Source organism: Plecotus auritus (assembly GCF_963455305.1).
Source record: "Plecotus auritus genome assembly, chromosome: 10".
NCBI lineage: Eukaryota > Metazoa > Chordata > Mammalia > Chiroptera > Vespertilionidae > Plecotus > Plecotus auritus.
The window spans coordinates 15,286,386-15,307,410 of NC_137785.1; the positions used below are offsets into that span (position 1 = coordinate 15,286,386).

Genomic DNA, 21,025 nt, shown 5'->3' on the forward strand with positions numbered 1-21,025 from the left:
AGTCCAGGTCCCAGCCCCTCCTCTCTCACACCCAGGAGTCCAGTCCCCCAGTCCCTCCCCCCTCAGACCCAGGAGTCCAGGCCCCAGCCCCTCCTCCCTCAGACCCAGGAGTCCAGGCCCCCAGCCCCTCCTCCCTCAGACCCAGGAGTCCAGGCCCCCAGCCCCTCCTCCCTCAGACCCAGGAGTCCAAGCCCCAGCCCTCCTCCCTCAGACCCAGGAGTGCAGATCCCCCCAGGACTCACGTGCTCCAGACATAGCCTGTGGGCTCTGGATTGCTGCGAACATCACAGTTCAGAGTGGCCTCACTACGGCCGAGGTACCAGTTGTCGTCATAGCCAGAGATGGAGACCTCGGGGGGGTCTGCAGGAAATGGGGGGATTGGCTCAGAGAGGGGAGAGTCCCAAAGGGGATGACAGGCAAGCAGACAGATGGGATCCTATAGAAATGGAATAGGTTGGCAGGAGGGGAACCCGTGGGAACTGTCAGGGGCGAATCCCCCTGGTGTGTCTGCGAGGCCAGGACAGGGACACACACCGCTCCCAGCACTCGGAGGAAGCTTTTCTCGGGGCAGGCAGTACCCTGGGAGCTGCTACGGACAGTGTGCTATTTCCCCGGCAGCGTGGATAGGGGCATCTGGCCGAGCCTTGGTCTAACCGAAGGCATTGTTGGGAGGAGTGTGAGCATGTTGCTATGGGTGACTGAAAGACAGGGCTGGTGGGAACAGTGCCAGGGAAGCCTCTAGGGGTGTATGAGGGGGTGTGCGTGTGCGCAGTGTGGGGAAGAGCTAGCATAGGACATACTGGAAGGGGTCAGTACTGTCAGGGCCCAGTGGAGTCGATGGGAATCAATATCGGAGGCAGGCGTTGGTGTAGAGACCATAGGAGAGTCAATGGAAACAGAATGAATGAGTGTGTGTGTGTGTAGACAGTGTTGGTTCAGGCAGTGTAGATTCAGAGTGGTTGACACAGACAGTGGGGGCAGTGTTTGCCACTGACGGGCCGCGGGGAGCCAGTGTAGACGACACGGGGGCCGTGTGTGGATGTTGCCTGGGGGGGCCGGTGTGGAAGCACAGACGAAGGGCAGGCAGGCAGGCAGGGCAGAATGTGGCCCAGAGCCCAGGTGGACAACACTGAGGGGCAGTGTGGACGGTGCCCGGGGAAGCCAGTGCAGACAGCGGGAGAGCTGCAGTCACAGGTGAGGCACTCACAGCGCACAGAGAGGGTCACGGGCAGCAGGGCTGGCTGCTCCTGGGCCTCATGCTCCACCTTGCAGGTGATCTTGACACCGTCTACTTGGCTCGAGGGCACCACGGTGTAGCGGCTGGTGACGGTGACTGTGCCGGACAAGGGCCCTGACGTCTGGCTCTCTCTGGTGTCCCCATGCAGGGGTGAGAGCCAGGAGATTTTGGCGGGCGGGCGGCCCCCCGAGGAGACACAGCGCGCCACGGGCACCGGCTCCGAGCTGAGTGTGACCTCCTGGGTTTCAGCGTGGTTCTGGGGCTGGGCTGGGAGAAGAGCAAAGGGGGTGGTCACTGCGGAGCTGAGCAGTGCAGCCCCAAATGCCCGTGTTCAAATCCCGGCTCTGCTGCTTAGCAGCTGCGCAGCTTTGGACACAAGTAACTTCCCAACTCGGTGCCTCAGTTCCCTCTTTTGTAAAGTGGGGATAATAAAAGTACCCGCTGCCCTGACCGGTTTGGCTCAGTGGAGAGAGCGTCAGCCTGCGGACTGAAGGGTCCCGGGTTCGATTCCGGTCAAGGGCATGTACCTTGGTTGCGGGCACATCCCCAGTAGGGGGCGTGCAGGAGGCAGCTGATAGATGTTTCTCTCTCATCGATGTTTCTAACTCTCTATCCCTCTCCCTTCCTCTCTGTAAAAAAATCAATAAAATACATAAAAATAAATAAATAATAATTAAAAAAAAAAAAAGTACCCACTGCACAGAATGGTGTTGTGGACTAAATATATGGATACCCAAATACACTGACCAGTGCCTGGCCGCACTGCTCAACCTAAGCGCTAGCCGTTGTGTCCTGCAGCCAGGGTCCGCTTTCTGCTCCGCCAGACAAGCGGAGTGCCCAAGATCCTGGGATTTAAAAAGAAAGCCAACGCAGAACAACGTGGTCCAGAGGTCCAGCTGAAGGCCTTCTTCTTTTCCTATAATCACCACTACTTGTGGTGGCAGAAGTGGGATAAAGGCAGTGAAGAAACCCAAAGCTCCTAATTTTCTTTGCCCTTTTCACCCATCCTCTTGGAAAACGTGAGGAGGAATAAAAACCTCCAGGAGGAACAATGCCAACCCATAGGTACGGATGCGTGTCCATAACCAGAACTGGCCCCTGAGTTCTGACTCACATCGCTAGCTGCCTTCGGGACCTCATCGGGGTGTCTCCTGAACTTCTTAATGCGGTGTAGTCCACCACTCCCTGACCAGCAGAGCCTCCAATGGGCCTCCCCACATCTTCCCTGGTCACCCCCCATCTGTCCTCTGGCCGCTCCAGGAACGCCCATCCCTGCTCCTACCCACAGCGGGGGTCTTGGCGACCCTCCGCCTGAAATGCTCTGGCCTCCCTTCTCCTTGGCTTGTTCTTCCTCCTCCTCCAGATTCCAGCTCCACTTCCTCAAGGGAGCTTTCCTGACACAGTGACACTCACTCACTCACACCACCTGCTCTCCAAGAAGCAGAGCGGGGCTGTCCCGCGCTCCTACCGTAGCCGGTGCGTCGGTGTGTCTCTTGAACAGAACAAATGATTGCACAAGAGAGACCTTTGGGAAGGGCTGGGGAGGAGAGCTGTGACTGGTTTCAGCTCCTTAAAAAGAGAAGTAAGCACTCCGGGGACTGTACGGGGCAGTCCTCCGAAACTCCCTGGAGCTGAGCGGGGAAAATAAACTGCCAGAGTGACCTGGCTTCTGGGAAGTTGCTGGGAAAAGGTAGGGATTCCAGGGGAATGCCAAGATTTAGCAAGAAATAGCATCCTTTAGAGAAAAATGCCTTCCCTGATTCTGCCCCATTCCGCTCACTAAGGGGCGGTGCCAGTCACCCTCGGAGCCAGAAGGCTGGGAGTCCTTCCTGGTCGTCCTCCTCCAATTCAGGGACAAGCACCTATTACCTCCTAAAAGTAGCCTGCATTGCACCCCCTTCTCTCTACCCGCCTTACCGCGTCCTCCTCTTTGAAGCCAATGCCTCCTCCCGTCTGGTCTCCCAGCTCCCATCTACCTTTGTCTCCGCCTTCAATGCCCCCCCACCCTCATTGTATCTTTCCATAACTTTAACAATCTGATCAGGGTGCTTTTGTGGTCTACACCCCTCCGACGGCTCCAGCCTCCTCGCCGCCGCCTGTGAGGCCCGTGCAGTCTGGCCCTGTTGGTTTTCCTGCCTTGTTGAGGGTCACCCCAGCCCTGGCCATCAGCCTCCTTCCTGTTCCTGGAACATGTCAAGCTCGCTCTCACGTCCCAGCTTTTGCATATGCTGTTCCCTCTGCTTGTGCCTCCCTTCCTCTGCTTGCGGCTGCAACCCATGGGCGGCCTTCTCCTTCAGCGGTCCCTGACCATGCTCTCTAAACAAGGCCACTGGAGCTCTTACTCCCAGTGAGTATTACAACATTCTGTTTCTCTTGTTCACTAGTTGATTATCCTCTGGCTTCACCTCTAAAATATTTCCCACCCCCACCACTGCCTCTACCTTGGTTTAGTCGTCATCACTTCCTCCCCAGACTTATGCAGTCACCTCCTCTGAGGTCTCCCAGCTTCCACTTTCGCCCCCCGACATGCAGCGGGAAGGAGCCTGTGAAAACCCAAGCCAGGTCACACCTGTCTCCGCTCAGAACTTTCCACAGCTCTTGTTCTCCTAGATCAGTGGTGGGCAAACTCATTCGTCAACAGAGCCAAATATCAACAGTACAACGACTGAAATTTCTTTTTGAGAGCCAAATTTTTTAAACTTAAACTTCTTCTAATGCCACTTCTTCAAAATAGACTCGCCCAGGCCGTGGTATTTTGTGGAAGAGCCACACTCAAGGGGCCAAAGAGCCGCATGTGGCTCGCGAGCCGCAGTTTGCCGACCACGGTCCTAGATCAAAAGCCAGTCTTCATGTCGTCTGCAAGGCCGGCTATGACCCGTCACCTCCTTGACCTTGTCCCTGCCCACTTTTCCCCATTCATGCATCTCCAGCCACACAGACGTCTTTGCTCTTCCTTAGATATTCCAGGTGCACCCTACCTCAGGGCCTTTGCACTTATCATCCCCCCTGCCTGAACTCTCCTCCCTTACATAGGCCTACCCAGCTCTGTCACCTCATTCCAGTTCTTGTTCAACTATCGCCAGACCTCCCTAGCTAAACTTGTAACCTGCTCCCCCCCAACTTCTATAGCACCTACAACCACCTGACTCACTCCCCTTTTTCTTTTTACTCAGTCTCTGGCACCTCTTTATCGGAGTATAAGCCCCAGGAGGACTTTATCCCTAGAGCCTAGAATAGTGTGTGGCACACCGTAGGTATTCAACATATGTTTGTTGAATGCCTTGTTGGCTGCTATATTCCCAACTTGCAGAATAGCATCTGGCAAAGAGTACTTGCTTAATACTTGCCAAGTGACTGAAGACTGCAGAGAAAGCAGACAGAAATAGACCAGTGAGGGGGCTCTCCCACCTCCCTGCCCCCCACCCCCTCACCCCTGCTCACCTATGGTTCTGAGCCAGGTCACCCCACGACTGGTGCCCAGGGGGAAGGTGGCAAACTCGCAGGAGAAGTTGCCCTCATCCTCCACTCTCAGCCCCTGGAGGACCAGCGTGGCGTCCCGCATCTCCGAGCCTTGCCTGGCACCAGGGCCCTGCCCCATGGTGCGGAAGGACAGCCGATCCTTGCCAAACTGCGGGCTGGGGAAGCTGAGACCATGTGAAGGGTGGAAGGCGGCCACACTCTGGAGGTCCCCGGATGGGTCCAGACGTTGCCATGTCACCTGTGAGACGTTGCCTTTAGGCCCTGGCGACAGCAGGTGGCACGGCAGCTCCACTTTGTCCCCCAGGTGGCCCCGCACCTCGGGTGGCATGGTGACTCGCCCATTCTGGGCTCCTGGGGAGAGAGCAGGGAGAGAGGTGGGTCGGGGGGAGGACCCAGACCTCCCTTAAGGGGCCTCATGGGAAAACACCATGCTCAGCTTTCGGGAAGTTGCGATTCCAAAAAGGCCAGCCAGAAAAGATATTTTGTGAAAAACTAGGAACATTTGAGTCCGGACTATATGACATGTTATTATGGAGTTACTGTTAATATTCTTAGATGCTTTGAATAAATTATGGCTATATGGCATTCCTTTTTCTTAGAAAATATAGGATTAAATGTCATGTCTGCAATATACTCTCAAATGTTTTTTCAGCAAAAACTATAAAAAGGTCTAGAAAAAGTGGTGAAACAAATGGGGCAAAATGTTACAAACTGTCAAGTGTAGTGGGAGGGGCTGTTCTTCCAACTCATACATGTATGTTTGAAACTTTTCAGTATCAAATGTTGGAAGAAAAAAAAATCCTCTGAAACAAAACTGATTAAAAAAATAGCCTATCCCAAAATAAATTTTTTAAAACTTTGAGCCTCCCTCCCACCCCCCCACCAAAAACAAGAAAAAATATAGAAAACAAAAACAATTTTTGAGCCCTAGCCAGTTTGGCTCAGTGAACAGAGTGTAGGCCCTCAGATGGAAGGATCTCAGGTTCTTCAATTCTGGTCAAGGGCACACACCTCAGGGCTCCATCCCCCGGCCCCAGTGGGGCATGTATGGGAGGCAACCAATTGATGTGTCTCTCTCACATGGATGTTTCTCCCTCTTTGTCTCTTCCCCTCCCTTCCACTGTCTCTAAAAATCAATGGAAAAATATCCTTGGGCTCTAGCTGGTTTGGCTCAGTGGATAGAGCGTTGGCCTGCTGACTGAAGGGTCCCAGGTTTGATTCTGGTCAAGGGCACAAGCCCCGTTTGTGGGCTTGATCCCCAGTAGGGGGCATGAAGGAGGCAGCCGATCAATGATTCTCTCTCTTCATTGATGTTTCTATCTCTCTCTCCCTCTCCATTCCTTTCTGAAACCAATAAAAATATTTAAAAAAAAATAAAAGAAAAATATTTTTGGGTGAGGATTAAAAATAAATAAAGTGCGAGGATTGTCTTCATCTTTTTCTGCACAGTAATGTCCTTTCCCTCACCTTTCTATAAAACCTACAGCTCTCTTCCCCTATCTTATTTTTCTTTAGTATATTTTTATTGATTTCAGAGAGGAAGGGAGAGGATGAGAGAGATAGAAACATCAATGATGAGAGAGAATCATTGATCGGCTGCTGCCTGCACGTTATCCCCTGGGGATTGACCCCAAAACCTGGGCATGTGCCCTGACTGGAAATGGAACCATGACTTCCTGGTTCATAAGTGGACACTCAACCACTTAGCCACACTGGCCAGGCAACTTATCTTATTTTTTAATCTAGGCTTATTGAGATGTAATTCCTATTCATCCATTAAAAGTGTACAATTCAATGGTTTTTCCTATCTTCACAAGAGTTGTGAATCCATCACTATAATCAATTTAGGACTTTTTGTTATTGATGTTAATCCTCACCCAAGAATATTTTTTCCATTGATTTTTAGAGAGAGTAGGAAGGGAGAGAAGGAGGAAGGAGGGAGAGGGGAGAGGGAGAGAGACATTGATATGAGAGAGACACATTGATTGGTTGCCTCCCGCATGCACCCCGGCCAGGCTTGGGGACTGAACCTGCAACCCAGGTATGTGCCCGTGACTGGGAATTGATTTCAGGTCTATGCTCCCAGCCGTGGGCAAACTACGGCCCGCGGGCCGGATCCGGCCCGTTCGGCTGTTCTATCCAGCCCGCGGAGCCGAAAGAGCGGAGGGTTCTCTTGCTCTTCCCTCCGCTCCTTTACTTTGAATTTATATTAGTTCACACAAACACTCCATCCATGCTTTTGTTCTGGCCCTCCGGTCCAGTTTAAGAACCCACTGTGGCCCTCGAGTCAAAAAGTTTGCCCACCCCTGCCACTGAGTGCACTAGCCAGGGCTAGGACATTTTTTTATTTTATTTTATTTTTTTAAATATATTTTATTGATTTTTTACAGAGAGGAAGGAAGAGTGATAGATAGTCAGAAACATCGATGAGAGAGAAACATCGATTAGCTGCCTCCTGCACACCTCCTACTGGGGATGTGCCCGCAACCAAGTCACATGCCCTTGACTGGAATCGAACCTGGGACCCCTCAGTCCGCAGGCTGACGCTCTTCCACTGAGCCAAACCGGTTTTGGCGGGGCTAGGACATTTTTATAATCCCTCAAAGAAACTGCTAAAGCCATTAGACAGTCACTCCCTGTTTCACCCCTCCCCTTAGCCCCTCGCAATCACTAATGTACTTTCTGTCTCTATAGATTGCCCTATTCTGCACATTTCATGTAAATATACAGCCTTCTGTGACTGGCTATTTCACCCAGCCTAATGTTTCCAAGGTTACTGGTTTGGCTCAGTGGATAGAGCGTCGGCCTGCAGACTAAAGGGTCCTAGGTTCGATTCTGGTCAAGGGCATGCACCTTGGTTGCAGGTACATCCCCAGTGGGGGGGGTGTGCAGGAGGCAACTGATCGATGTTTCTAGCTCTCTATCCCTCTCCCTTCCTCTCTGTGAAAAATCAATAAAATATATTTTAAAAAAAGTTATCAGTCAGTACCCGCTCCTTCTTCATGGCCAAAGAGTATTCCCGTCTGGAGAGACTACATTTTGTTTATTGTTCAGTTGATGGACATCTGTGCTGTTTCCACTTTGGGGCAGTTATGAACAAAGCTGCTCTGAACATTTGAACACAAGTTTTTGTGTGAATGTATGTTTTTATTTCTCAGCTTATTTTTGTTTTCTCACTTAGAAAATATTTTTATTGATTTTAGAGAGCGGGGAAGGGAGAGATAGAGGATAGAGAAACATTGATCGGCTGCCCCCTGCACGCCCCCTACTGGGGAATTGAGCCTGCAGCCCGGGCATGTGCCCTGATTGGGAATCTAACCCTCTTGGTTCATGGGTTGACACTCAACCACTGAGCCACCCTGGCCAGGAAGTTTTCTCACTTTAAAAAAAGAGAACATTTTATTTTTTTATTTTTAATATATTTTATTGATTTTTTACAGAGAGGAAGGAAGAGGGATAGAGAGTTAGAAACATCGATGAGAGAGAAACATCAATCAGCTGCCTCTTGCACACCCCCTACTGGGGATGTGCCCACAACCAAGTTACGTGCCCTTGACTGGAATCGAACCTGGGACCTTTCAGTCCACAGGCTGACGCTCTATCCACTGAGCCAAACCGGTTTTGGCGAAGAGAACATTTTAAAAGATTGATTTTAGAGAGAGAAAAGGAGAAAGAGAGAAACATTGAATGTTTCTATGGCAACTGAGGGTAAAGACTACCTGTGTGCTGGCTGTGTGATCTTGGGCAAGTCATTTAACCTCTCTGTGCCTCAGACTCAGCTGTCAAACAAGAATAATAACCGCGTGCACTTCCTAGGGGCTGTTATAAACTTTAAGGAATATTTGTAGAGCACTTGTACACGGCCACAGGAAGTACACGACCACTGCTTGTTAAATAAACAAGCTAAGGATAATTTCAAGAGGCCCTTGACACTGAGCCTCTGGGCAAGGCCAGCCACGGGCACATGCCCAGCTCTCAAGGGGCAACTGCCGCCCAGCTCTCCCTGACCCAGCCTTGGCCTCAGCACACAAAGCATAGGAGCAGGTGACCCTAATGAGAGGGTGCCCAGCAAAAGGCAGCCTGTGGGTGGGGCCAGTCCCAGGGACCTCTGGAAAGAAGCCATCCATCAATGAAGGCCACTGTGTGACACACACATCCACCACTCAAACCCGAGGGTGCCACCTTGGGAGGGGGTGCTCCCCTCCGGGGGGCAGCACTATAGACTCAGGCGTGTGGGACTCCAGCAGATCACTGGGGGCTTCCCTCTGGCTCCTCCCGGGAGGGTGACCTTGTTCCTGAGCCTCAGTTCCTCCATCTATACAATGGGGGTGTTTAAGCTGCCCTGCAGGGCCCCTTGGGAAGTTCCACGAAGTGATTTCCTCCCCTAAGACTTCACAGGGCCGGGCGCGGCTGAGCCAAACACAGGTGGTCAGCTGCCACTCTGGCGGCCCGCACAGCACTTTCAAACTGAACTAGCAGCCCAATGGGTCAGGAGACTAAACGCCAAAATCCAGACTGAAATGGACCTGGTGGGAGGACAGCTGGGTGGAGCTGAGGTGGGACCGCCCCTTCCCTTAGGACATTCCCTCAGGTGCCAGGACCCTTCACCCACCTGGCCCCCAAAGGCAGGATGTGGGACAAGGGGCCCCAAAGGCTCCGCCCCTTTCTAGCTGGGCGAAAAGGGGAGGGCACTCAGTCAGGAAAAAACACCCAGGCCCGTGAGCTACAGAGAGCAAAGTAGGTGGGACCAAGGAGGTGGGCTTTTTCCTTGAGGCAAGTGGGCGGTGCAAAGGGTCCCTCAATTGGAGAATGGCTTGGCTTAGGGGGGAGCTGGACAGAAATGGATCATCAGATAGCAAAAGGTCCCCGAAAAGGGCTGGATAAAAAGATCCGGCCATTCTTTCCCCTTCTATGCAAACCCAAATAGTGGCTCCACAAACAGGCCCAGGGTGTTAGAGAGTCAGCCCCTGAGGACAGGGACTTGTCTGTCTGGTTCCCTCCTGTATCCCCACAGCCTACACCAGGGGCCCCCAAGCAGCAGGTGCTCAAGAAATACTGTCAACTGTGCTGGGAGCTGGTGCCACAGAAGTGCCAGGCCAAATCAGGCACTTGTCCTCCAGGAGGTGACATTCCAGAGGGGAAGACAAATATTGCACAGTCATCACCAAGGATGTGGTTAAGACTGAAGGAGATGGGAGTGGGGGAAGAACCCAGAGCAGGAGATAACCCACTTGAGGGAGGCTGGGAGGGCTTCCTGGAGGAAAAGACCTGATTTCTTTCCAAGGGAAACTGAGCTCCAGGCCCAGAGCCCCACACCCCTCTTCTGGGTCCTGTGATTGTGAGACGCTTCCATCTTTCTTGCACAACTAGGGTGGCGTCTCAGCAGTCAGCCTCAGATTAAAAAAACCAACCCACTTTGAGTTTCTGGAGCTGCAAACTCCTCAGGTCATTTTCCTCCCCAGGACTCTGACCCCGATAGCCACATGCCTCTCCCCACTCTGACTAGGTTCTAAGATCCTGCAGCTATAAGGCTCCCATTCTAAGTTTCTAATTCTGAATGAATGACCGGGATAGCTCTGTCCCTGTGCGTCGACAGCCCGATTTTTAGGCATTTCCACTTCAGTAAAAGGTTTAGGATCAGAGTTTTAGAGTCATCCCTGAGTCCCCCCGCCCCCCGCCCCCTCACCCCACATGCAGTCCATCAGGAAAACTGTCAGCTCCATCTTCAAAACATATCTACAGCCCTGGCCGGTTTGGCTCAGTGGATAGAGCGTCGGCCTGCAGACTGAAGGGACCCGGGTTCGATCTCGGTCAAGGGCACATGCCCAGGTTGTGGGCTCAATCCCCAATAGGGGGTGTGCAAGAGGCAGCCGATCAATGAGACTCTCTCATCATTGATGTTTCTATCTCTCCCTCTCCCTTCCTCTCTGAAATCAATTAAAAGTCTCTCCTTTAAAAAAAATCTACAAGCAGCTGTCACCTGCCTCCTGGGTCATTCCCCCGCGGAGGATGGCAGGTGCCTCGCACAGTCTGTTACCGCAAGCAGCCAGAGGGGTCCTGTGAGACCCTATCGCAGATCCAGCCCCTCCCTCCTCTCTGCTCTGAGTCCTCCCATGGCTCTCTCTTCGCTCAGAAAAAAGCTCAAGTCTTTACCGCGGTCACAAGGTCCCCATGGTCTGTGCTCGTCCTCTTTCTGACCTCGTCTCCCACCCTTCCCCCTTGGCTCACCCTGTTCCAGCCACACTGGCCTCCTCACCGCTCCTCAAACATGTCAGCAAGTCCCACCTTAGGGTCTCTGCACTTGCTGTTCCCTGACTCTGGAAAGCTCTTCCCCATGTGTCTCCACAGCTCCCTCCCTCACTTCCTTCATCTTTCCCACCCTAACCTTTCCCTCTAGCTCCTGATGTATCTTCTCCACTAGAATATCAGTGTGGGGAGGGGCAGGGATTTTCGGCCTCTGTCCCGTTTCCTGCCGCCTCCCCAGAGCCTAGCACAGTGCCTGGCACACTGCAGGAGTTTCATAAATGTGGTGAATGAATGAGATGAGGATGGGAAATCAACAGTATACTGGATCACACAGGCTGAGGTTGAGTACAGGCTTGGACTTTTTCCTGAGGGCACTGGGGAGCCATAGAGAGTTATAGACAGGGGGCAGAGGGGGTGGAAACAGGGTTAGGTTTGTGCTTTAGAAAAAAAGCCCTCGGAATGGAGTGGGGCTGGGATCCAGGGGAAAAAAGGCACCTGGACCAGGGTAGGAGTGATGGAGATGGAGGACAAACTGGACTGGAACACGTTCAGGCGTGAGAATGGTTAGGAAGACAGGGACACTGACAGGCTGTGGGGTGAGGGGGATGGGGTGTGGGCCAAGGCCCTGATGTTTTGAGTTTCAGGTGGAGTAGGGAGAAATAAAGCCAGGAAGATGGCTGGCCTGGAGTTAGGGCCCTAGTATCCAGCATGCTGCTGGGTGGGTGCCCATGCTCTGACCTTGGCCGGTCCCACAATGGGGGAGAGTGGCCATGGGAACACCGGCTTCCCTCAGGAGGTCAAACTGGTGACAGCTTCATGAGGTGTCAGCTGGGTCCCCAGACATGCTTCCTTTCCCTGTGGCCCGGGCCTGCAGGCTTCCTGGGGTGGCAGAGTGCAGCACATGGTGTAAGCCCAGGAGAGGGGAGATCCAGGCAGAGATGAGGGGACACAGTGACTTACGAAACCCTGGAGGAGGGAGGGGCTAGGCCGGGTCTGGCCTTTAGGGTCTGAGACTGGGCTCCACCTAGCTGGCTCCTCAGGGCTTGGCTCACCCACTCAAAACCTATAAAGCCCCAGTGTGACCTGCCCTCTCCTACAGGGTGAGGCCAGACTCCACAGGCCTTTGAAGGCCAGTGTGCTCCAAGCGCTGGCCTCAGCTGCTGCCTCAGCCACCTCCGTTAATTAATTAATTGCATTAATCACAGGGCCCACCCTCACAGCAGACATCCGGGAGGCAGTCTGGGAGGATATGGGGCTGCCTGCCTCGGCCTGGATTCTGCACCTGCCTTCCCTTTCCCCAGGGGCTTGGTACCCCAAAGGCCTCCCCTGTGGGGTCTCCATTGCTGGGGGTGAATCTCTAGGTTGCCCTTCCTGGCTGAGCCCCTCAAAGAGAACCTCTCAGACGCTGCTGTACATGTTTCTGTTTCTCTGATCCTGTTTCTCACTCTGCCATCTGGTTTTTAGGGTCTGACTTTGCCTCCTGTGTCTCCAACTCCCAGGGGCTCTGGTCTCTGCCCGTCTCTCTCAGTCTCTGTCACCCTTACCTGTGGCTCCCAGGAGGCCCTGGTCTCTGCACCATTTCTTTCATATTCTCTAACAGGTTTAGTGAGATATATTCCCAGACTGTACAATTTGCCCATTTAAAGTGTCCAGTTTTAGCCCTAGCCTGTTTGGCTCCGTGGATAGAGCGTCAGCCTGCGGACTGAAAGGTCCCGGGTTCGATACTGCTCAAGGGCACATGCCTGGGTTGCGGGCTTGATCCCCAGTAGGGGGTGTGCGGGAGGCAGCCGATCAATGATTCTCATCATTGATGTTTCTCTCCCTCTCTCTTCCTCTCTGAAATCAATAAAAATATATTTAAAAAATTAAAAAAATAAAGTGTCCAGTTTTAGTACATTCATTGATTTGTGCATCCATCGGCACCACCAATTTCAGGACAGTTTCCCTAGCCCAAGAAGATACCCACATGCCTTAGCTGTCCCCATACTCTCTCCTCTGTATCTCTTGACGTCTGTGGTCTCGGTGTTCCCGGGTCCTGTCTTCCAGTCCCTGGAATCTGGCTCTCTGAATTGATTCCCTGGGTCTGTAATCTCTCAAGGTTTCCTGGTCCACATCTCTCAGGGTCTGTTTCTCTGCCTCCTGGGTCTCCCCATGTCTCTCCTCATCTCTGACATACTTTCTCTCTGCCTGGGCCATCTCACTGGGTCCCTTTTTCTCCTCCCCCACCTGCTTCATTTCTCTGTATCTCGGGGACATTAAAAATGTAACAGCGTCTCAGGCGGGGGCGGGGGAGCTGGCCAGCGTGCCCAACTCCCTGTCCCTCCCATGTCCCCCACTCCCTGTGGCTCACACACAATGCTGGCCTTGAGGAGCCTGTGCCCTGACCTCCCAGTGTCCTAACATCTCCACCAGTCACGAAGGGGTTCTTTTGGGCTCCCTGCCTGTCACCAAACTCCGAAGTCTCTCTCCATAGGCCACTTTCCTTTATCCTGGGGTCTCGGTCCCACCCGGTGTTTTTCTGCGCCGTCCTTTCCCGTATCTCTTGGCTCCACTCCTGTGTTTCTAACCCCATCCTTAAATCTGTTTCTGTTGCCTTCCCTCTATTGGCTTCTATCTCCATGTATCCCCGCCCCCTCTCCCCAGTATGTGAGCAGACGCACCCCCTTTGCCAGTATCCCTTCCCTAATGAGAAGAGACAGCAGGCTGTAGTCCCCTCTGCTCCCATCCCCCTCACTACCATGGGGAGGCCTGGCTGACATGGATGGGCAATGAAAGCTGGGGAGGCCCTGGTGGTGCACCCTCATTAGTCAGGCCAAGGAGAAGGAAGTGGAGAGCCAGAGGCAGGCGAACAGAGATGGAAGGAAAGGAGAGAGATGGAGAGAAGGGAAGAGAGAGAGAGCTCTGAGATGGAGACAGATGAGGGGCAGAGAAGGAGAGAGAAATGAAGACAGGAAGAGGGGGAGAGATAGTGAGGGGAAAGGAAGAAAGGAAGGAAGAAAGGAAGGAAGGAAGGAAGGAAGGAAGGAAGGAAGGGGAGACAGAGAGAGAGAAAGGGAGGGAGGAAAAGGCAAAGAGAGAGAGAAAGACAGCAGAGAGCAAAGGCACAAGGATAAAGGGTCAAGAAAGGGGAAGGCTCCCCCCCCCCCGCCCCCCGGGCAGGCGCTAAGAGCTTTCACATGGGATCAGCAGGACTTCTGAGTCCTCCCAGTGGCCCTGCCAGGAAGGGACTGTGATCCCTTTTATGAAGGAGGAAATGGAGGCTCAGAGGGGCTGTCTGGAGCCCACCCCTGAGAGCAGGGCCAAGAAAGGCTCTGCGGTTATGTCTGAAGTCTGGCTTCTCAGACTGACCCTGGGAGAGTGGCTGGCCCTTCCCAAGCCTGTCTCCTCATCCGCAAAATGGGAACAGGAACAAGACCTAGGCCCATTCCACGAGCTCACCCACCAAGTCCAGGCCTGGCTCAAAGGGGGATGAAGTCTGAGCATTCCCCCAGGAAGGAGAGGCAGGGAATGGAGAAGACAGCACTCAGCTCTGAGTCAAGGCTGGGAGACTCTCAGAGACATGCGGGGGGGAAATGAGGTCAGAGAGGTGACCCAAGGTTCCCTGCAGATCCCCTTGGGCAAACCCTAGGGAAACCCAGGGTCCTGAGCTTCCGGTTGGAAATGAAAAGCCAGGTCACCTGCAAGGGGCGGGGCCACAGCCAGTTTCACCTGTTTTCTCCCAGCCCTTCCCTCCCCGGGGCCCGCGCCCCTCCCCCACCGGGGTTGGGGGTGGGAAACTGGAGGGGCTACCAGGCTCAGCAGAGGGAGGGGCGGGGGATTAGGGCGGCGTCTCCCGGCTTCCACCTCCCGCGGAGGCTCGGAGGACAAAGGCGCGACTAGAGGCAGATAAAGTCCCGAAACTCAGGAGTCCGGAACCGGGAGCCAGGAGAGCGCCCGCCGGTATCGGCTCGGGCCAGGTGAAAGTGAAACGGGAAAAAACTTCCCCAGGGAGGTCCCTGCCGACGGCGTAGGCCCGGGAAGTTTCCGGACTGCGGGACTCGCCTTTTCCTCCACCGCCCAGTCCACGTCCAGCTTCCAGACAGAACCTCTGGCCCTCGATTAAATGTAGAACCCAAATGACAGGGTCCCTGCCCATATTCGTATTTGGACCTCAGGGCACATTCTAAAGCCCACAGTTAAATCTGAAGCCCAAGACAGAGGGCCTCTTACATCCACCCAATTCTACCGAGGACCCAGGGGCAGAGGCCCCTGCTCACCATTAGTCTAGAACCCACGAATTTGAGCTCCTGCCCCCAATTCTACCAGAACCCCAGTAGGCATAGCCCCTAGCCTTCATTCTACCTGGGACCCAGAAGACAGGGCTCCCAGCCCCTAATTTTCCTGGAGCCCTTGAGTCCGGCTTCAGCTCCCTGAAGGCCCTCCCCAGGTCGCCCCAACTCCCATCTCTGTCTCTCCAAGGGACCGAAAGTCCAGCTCCCCGCCCCTCTCGAGGCCCGTGCCCTCAACATTCCCAGGGCCTCAGAGGCCCAACCCTGGGAAAACAAAAAAAAGGGGGGCTGATCTCGCCTCGTCTTCGCGACCCTCCAGCTAGGGGGAGTGGGAGACATTCCTGAGGGAGGAAGCGGAGACGGATATCCAGATCTAGATTAACTGAACGGCCCGGGGTGGGGAGGGGGCGAGAGGCCTCGGTTTTAACCCTTTCGGCCTCAGATCAGAGCCTGAGGAAGGGGTAGTGGGGGGGACGGGAGTCCGGCGAAGGTTGGGGAGTTGGGATTAAGATGAGAGGGAGGCAGAGAGGGGAGGGTCGGAGTCTCACTCAGATGAGGGGGTGTGCGGTCTGAGTCGGTGGGGTCGGTCCGGAAAGGGGCGCGCAAGACAGGGGCTCGGTGAATTGGGGGAGGGGTGGGGAAAGGTGCTCAGGCTCCCCCCTCGGAAGGTGGGGAGGGGCTGGGTCCGCGCGGGAGGGGCGCGTCTACGGTCGCTCACCGGCTTCTCGGAGCAGCAGCAGCAGCAGCGGCAGCAGCGGCAGAGTCGGAGACGGTCTCGACGGCGGGAGGGCTGCGGCCCGGGCCATGGGGGGCCCGGGGAGGGGCTGGGGACGGGCAGGGGCCTGCAGACCACTCTGCGTGCACCAATCGCCTGGGCGAACCAGCAGGTGCCTGAGGGGCTCCGGCTCCCGGCCGGTTCCCGCAGCGTTCCTGTCTCCTGGCTTCTATCTCGGTCCCGGCTCTCCCGGCTCCGTGCCCCCTGGCCGCTAGCTTCTTTCTGGCTGTTAGAACGACGTCACAGGACCCACCCCCTTCCCTGCCCCAGCCCCAGCCCCAGCCCAGCCCCGCCGAGCCTCGGCCCCGGCTCCGCCCCCTCCTGGGATTCCAAATAGTCCCTCCCCGGGAAGTACGCCCCGCCCTCCTAGTTCACTGACCCTCCGCTTCCCATAATCCTACACTCCCCGTGCCTCATTCTGCACCGCCCCCTCCCACGATTCCACACCTGCCGCCCCTCAGGATTCCACGGTCGCCCCTCCGGGAGTCGATGATCGGCCCACCCTCCGAATTCTCTAACCCTTTCGGGTGTTCAAACCTCTCCCCCTAGTGTTCTAACCACGCCCCTTCTCCCCAGGAGCTTCGCTCTCGGTCTACTGGGGGCTCCACTGAGGTCCAGACACTCGGAGCTCCCGGCGGTCTCCGCCCCCCGCCCCCCTCCGTGAGGCCCCGCCCCCGCCGCGTGAGGCCCCGCCCCTCCCATCCTCTCTCTGGGTTGTAGTTTCTTCCCGAGAGCCCGTTGCCCGGCCTTAGCCCCGCCTACAGCTCTAACCCCGCCCACGTCAGCGAAGGTCCTGGCCCTCCTGCCACACCTGCGTGAGGCTCGCGGGTTCTCATAGGCTCGCCCCCTCTGGAGCCCCGCCCTGGCGCCAAGACCCCCAGCCCCATCCCCGCCTTTCGACTTCTGCTCGCCCCTGGCTGTGTGTCTGTCTCCCGTTTAGGGGCTTCTCAGAGTAGCTTCTTCTCTTCCTAACCTCTACCTCGGACTCTGGGAGTCGCTGCATCGTTTCTTTCTAGATTTCTCTGTGTTTCTTAGTGCCTCCGTCTTTGTGTCTCTCACTATCTTTGCGTCTCTGTATTTCTCTATCTCTTGGGTCTTTCATTTTTAATGTCTTGGTGTCGCTTTGTGTTTCTGGACTCTCTGTGTCTTCCTATCACTGTTTATGTTTCACTTGGTCCTGTGTGTCTCTATCCCTTCGACTCCGTCTCTGTGTCTCTGCCTCTGTCTCTATGCCTGTCTTTCTGTGGCTGTTTCTGCCCCTGTCTCTATGTGTGTCTCTCTTTCAGTGTCTCGTTTCTCTCAGTGTCTCTCTCAATGTCTCTGCCCTTGTCTCTGTTTTCTGTTCCTGGTGCATCCGCGCGTCCTCCTCCATCTGGTCCGCACCGCCTCCTTCCTGCGCCCGCCCGCCAGGGGGCAGCACAGACCGACCCCCGCGCTCCGCTTTCTCTGCTGGGCTGAGCCAGGGTCGGGCCTCCAGGCACCGCCTGCCACTCCCCGCGTCCTTGTCCCACTTCCCTATCTTCCCAGCCTCCTCGCGTCTCTTCACGTCTCCCGCTCTGACTCTGCCCCTTTGTCTCTCCCAGGCGGCTCCCGCTCCTCCCCAACCCCACCTACCTCTTCACATTCCTTGGGCTGCCCCGGGGGAGCTGGTGAGGCCGCCTAGCTCGTCTGGGTGAGGGCGGGAAGCCAGGAGGCCGAGGGAGGGGATGCCACTGAGCGCCTGTAAATCCCTCCGTTCCAGGGCCTCTAAGGCGAGGAGGCGCTGAGCTGATCAGCTGGGAGCAGATGCTTGGGGGCTTCCTAGCAAAGAGGACCCTTTAGATTTTCCCTCGCGCCCCATCCGCCATACACCTGAACTCTCCCAGAAGCTCACGTAGCGGAGACTCTTACTGAGCGGCATTCATGTCTTGGTAATAATACTACTAATGAATGTATATGGCACTTACTATGTGCCAGCCACTGGCTTGTGTGCTCTATTATCGCCCAGAGCTGAGGCTGCCTTCTCCAGCACCCTCTTTCAGCACCCCAAGGGATAAGAAAATCGCGGCACAGAGAAATGACGTGACTTGATCCAAAGTTGCAGAGTTACAAACTGGCAGATCCAGAACTGACGGACTTCTCTTAGTTAATTTCTCCTAAGAACCCCATGAAGGGGACACTCTCATAATCCCCATTTCACTGAAAAGGACACGGAGCCCTGAGCAGATTTCTCCAAGCTACCCAGCAAGGAAGTGCAGGCTGGGACCTCTAGATAATGTGTACCTCAGGCTTGGCACAGCCTAGTATGAGGTTGGCTGGGCTAGTAAGTGCATAATAAATGTGCTCTAGATCTTTGTGTCCTTCTTTCCCCAATCTGGGGCCAGGCTAGAGGGCCAGCACTATTACCGGCAAGACGATGAGACCTCGGTTCTTGTCTGCATGGAGGGAAAAATCCAGTCAAGAGACAAAGTGCGGCAGAGCAAGCGAGACTGTACTGGCCGCAGCAAACGCACACTCAGGACAGGGACCCCAGGAAGGGCTTGGCATTGAAGCAGCAGCAGGAGAGCCAGGCGGGGCTGCTGGGGCTCACTGGGAAGTCAGAGGGAAGGGGGCTTGGAGACAGGTCCCTGGGGTTAGCCCAGGACCAGCTGCCGCTGCCCATTGCTCCCCCGGTTGCAAGACTCATGGGGCCTCTTAGAGTTTAGAAGACAGGTGCCTCAGGGGAAGAAGGGGGAGGGAATGGCCGGGGTATGCTCCCCAGAGGGAGAGCACCTGCTGGAGCTTTTGTCTTGAGCGTTTTTATTTCTCTCTTGCAGGTGGGAATCTTGGGATCGGTCTCAGAGAGAGTTTCAGCAGAATATTCATCAGTTTTCCAGGTGTGCTTTTTCGGGGTCCTGGTTTCCCCTGATTGGTGGGTGCCAGGGCGGGGGGTCATTAGTCAATGCAGCTCGTCCTGAGGCAGTCTTCGCTTGTCTGGTGTTGCTTCTTTTCTGAGCCTGGAGCTGAAATACAACGGAGGCCTAGATGTTGTCTTTAGGGAGGAAAAGTCAGGGGGTCCAAACCGAAGGACCAGTGATATGGAAGGGGAGGCAAGGTTACCCTGGAGGCGAGGTCCTTGTTTCCCTGGCAGAGCTCCTGGGGTCTCCACCCTGGTGACCTTCTATATCTGGCCTTGCCCTGCTCCTACTCACGTCTGTCTACCTGCCTATCACAGGATCTCTGAGTTTTATGAGCAGCTTTGCTACTAACTTGCTTTGTAAAATTCTGGGCCCCCATTTCTCCCTTGAGCAAAATAGCTAGTCTCCAAGAGATTTCTTTCTGGGAGGCCCCTGTGTACCCACTCTCCTCCAGGCTCTGCTCTCCATGCTGTTCCTTATGGGCACAGGTGAGGCCAGGAGACAAACCCCAGGAGAGTAGGCAGGAGTTTCACCTTCCCCCACCCCCGGTAGCACATATAAGGCTGAGCACTGCGGTTCTGTTGACAAAGGACTAGGTGGGTCCCATGCCTGGGGAGCCAACTTCCAGTGTCAACAAGTTCCAGAGATGGCACTTCACTGAAGAGTCATAACCACGAGGAGGTAGGGGCCCAGGGCCAAAGGCATTTGAGGGAGCTGTGAAGTTGGCGCCAAGTTGTAGGTATATGCAGATTTCCTACTGCACAGGAGTCAGCGCCCACAACCCCCATGTTGTCCAGCGGGCAACTGTCTTTTACCTGCCCAGCAACCTCTTTCCCTCTCTCAGCTCCCTTCTCCCCCACCTCATCCCACCCGTTTTCTTTCTTTTTGAAATATATTTTTTATTGATTTCAGAGAGGAAGGGAGAGGAAGAGAGAGATAGAAACATCAATGATGAGAGAGAATCATTGATTGGCCGCCTTCTGCACACTCCCTACTGGGGATGGAGCCCACAACCCAGGCATGTGCCCTTGACTGGAATCGAACCCAGGACCCTTCAGTCCACAGGCCGATGCTCTAGCCACTGAGCCAAACCAGCTAGGGCCCATCTATTTTCTTATGGGAAATCCCTACTGAATCCTTAATGGTTCAGTGAGCCTGATCCAGTCCTGGCCAATCAGATCATTTGATGCCCTGACCACAAGGATTGGTTCGGGGATGAGGGTGTGGGGACCCATTCCTGATCAATGAGAATTGGCCCTGGGGCTTTTGTTAGAACTAGTAGGAGGGGTGGGGGGTGGCTAAGCTGGTAGGGTAGAAATCTGGTACTGCAGGGCAGTGGAGACAAAAGACCCTGCCTGGGCCTGGAGGACAACAGAACTGAGAAATGGAAAAGGACAGCTTTCTGGTGAAGACTATGTGAGCCCCTGGTGCCCTAACAGGTTTGGCTCAGTGGATAGAGCGTCAGCCTGCGGACTGAAGGGTCCCAGGTTCGATTCCGGTCAAGGGCATGTACCTGGGTTGCGGGCACATCCCAGTAGGGGGCGTGCAGGAGGCAACTGATGTCTCTCTCTCATCGATGTTTCTAACTCTCTGTCCCTCTCTCTTCCTCTCTGTTAAAAAACCAATAAAATATATTTAAAAAAAAAAAGACTATGTGAGCCCCTGGGTCCAGCTATACCTGAAGGTAGTCAGCCTTTGATATTCCTGCTATGAGGGAATAACTTTTCCTTTTCACTTACACATTTTTTGGGTCATTTGCAACCAAATACAGGTTCAGAAGAGGTACAGATTCTTGTAAAGTCCCAAGGGCAGGGGAAGAGGAGTGAACACTTTTCAGAATCCTTCAAGATGTGCATGCTTTGAAGCATGGGCAAGCTTTGTCACAGTGGGGGACCTTCCAGGTGAGGGGAGTAGTAAAGTAAAGAAGGCACAGGTGGGGACATCTGTGAGAGTGAGTAATGGATGGTGTGAGGGTCCTGAATGTCAGGTGAAGGGTGGCTCCTGCTCCTGAGAGCAATAGGGAGCCACAGAAGGCGGATGACAAGGGGAGTCTACTCTAAACTTGTCCTCACTTCCTGGAGCCCCAGATCCTGTAGTTTACCTCTCCTCCCCCTCCTCCCAGAGCTCAGCCAAGGTGGGAGGC

General features: G+C 54.6%; 1 protein-coding gene across 2 annotated transcripts in view; it reads right to left on the reverse strand.

Moving 5' to 3' along the window:
• NECTIN2 (nectin cell adhesion molecule 2) overlaps positions 1 to 16,646 on the reverse strand; it is a 29,185-nt gene extending 12,539 nt beyond the window's left edge. The window contains exons 1-5 of one of the 2 annotated variants that reach the window (XM_080644363.1): positions 16,454 to 16,646; positions 15,950 to 16,232; positions 4,679 to 5,068; positions 1,208 to 1,504; positions 243 to 360 (exon numbers count right to left, since the gene is read on the reverse strand). In XM_080644363.1, coding sequence (XP_080500489.1) covers positions 243 to 360; positions 1,208 to 1,504; positions 4,679 to 5,068; positions 15,950 to 16,037 — 893 coding nt within the window. In that variant the 5' untranslated portion in view covers positions 16,038 to 16,232; positions 16,454 to 16,646. Of the gene's footprint in view, positions 1 to 242; positions 361 to 1,207; positions 1,505 to 4,678; positions 5,069 to 15,949; positions 16,233 to 16,453 lie in introns of those variants that run through there. The other variant, XM_080644362.1, reaches the window with a different exon arrangement.
• Between the last annotated feature and the right edge of the window lie 4,379 nt (positions 16,647 to 21,025).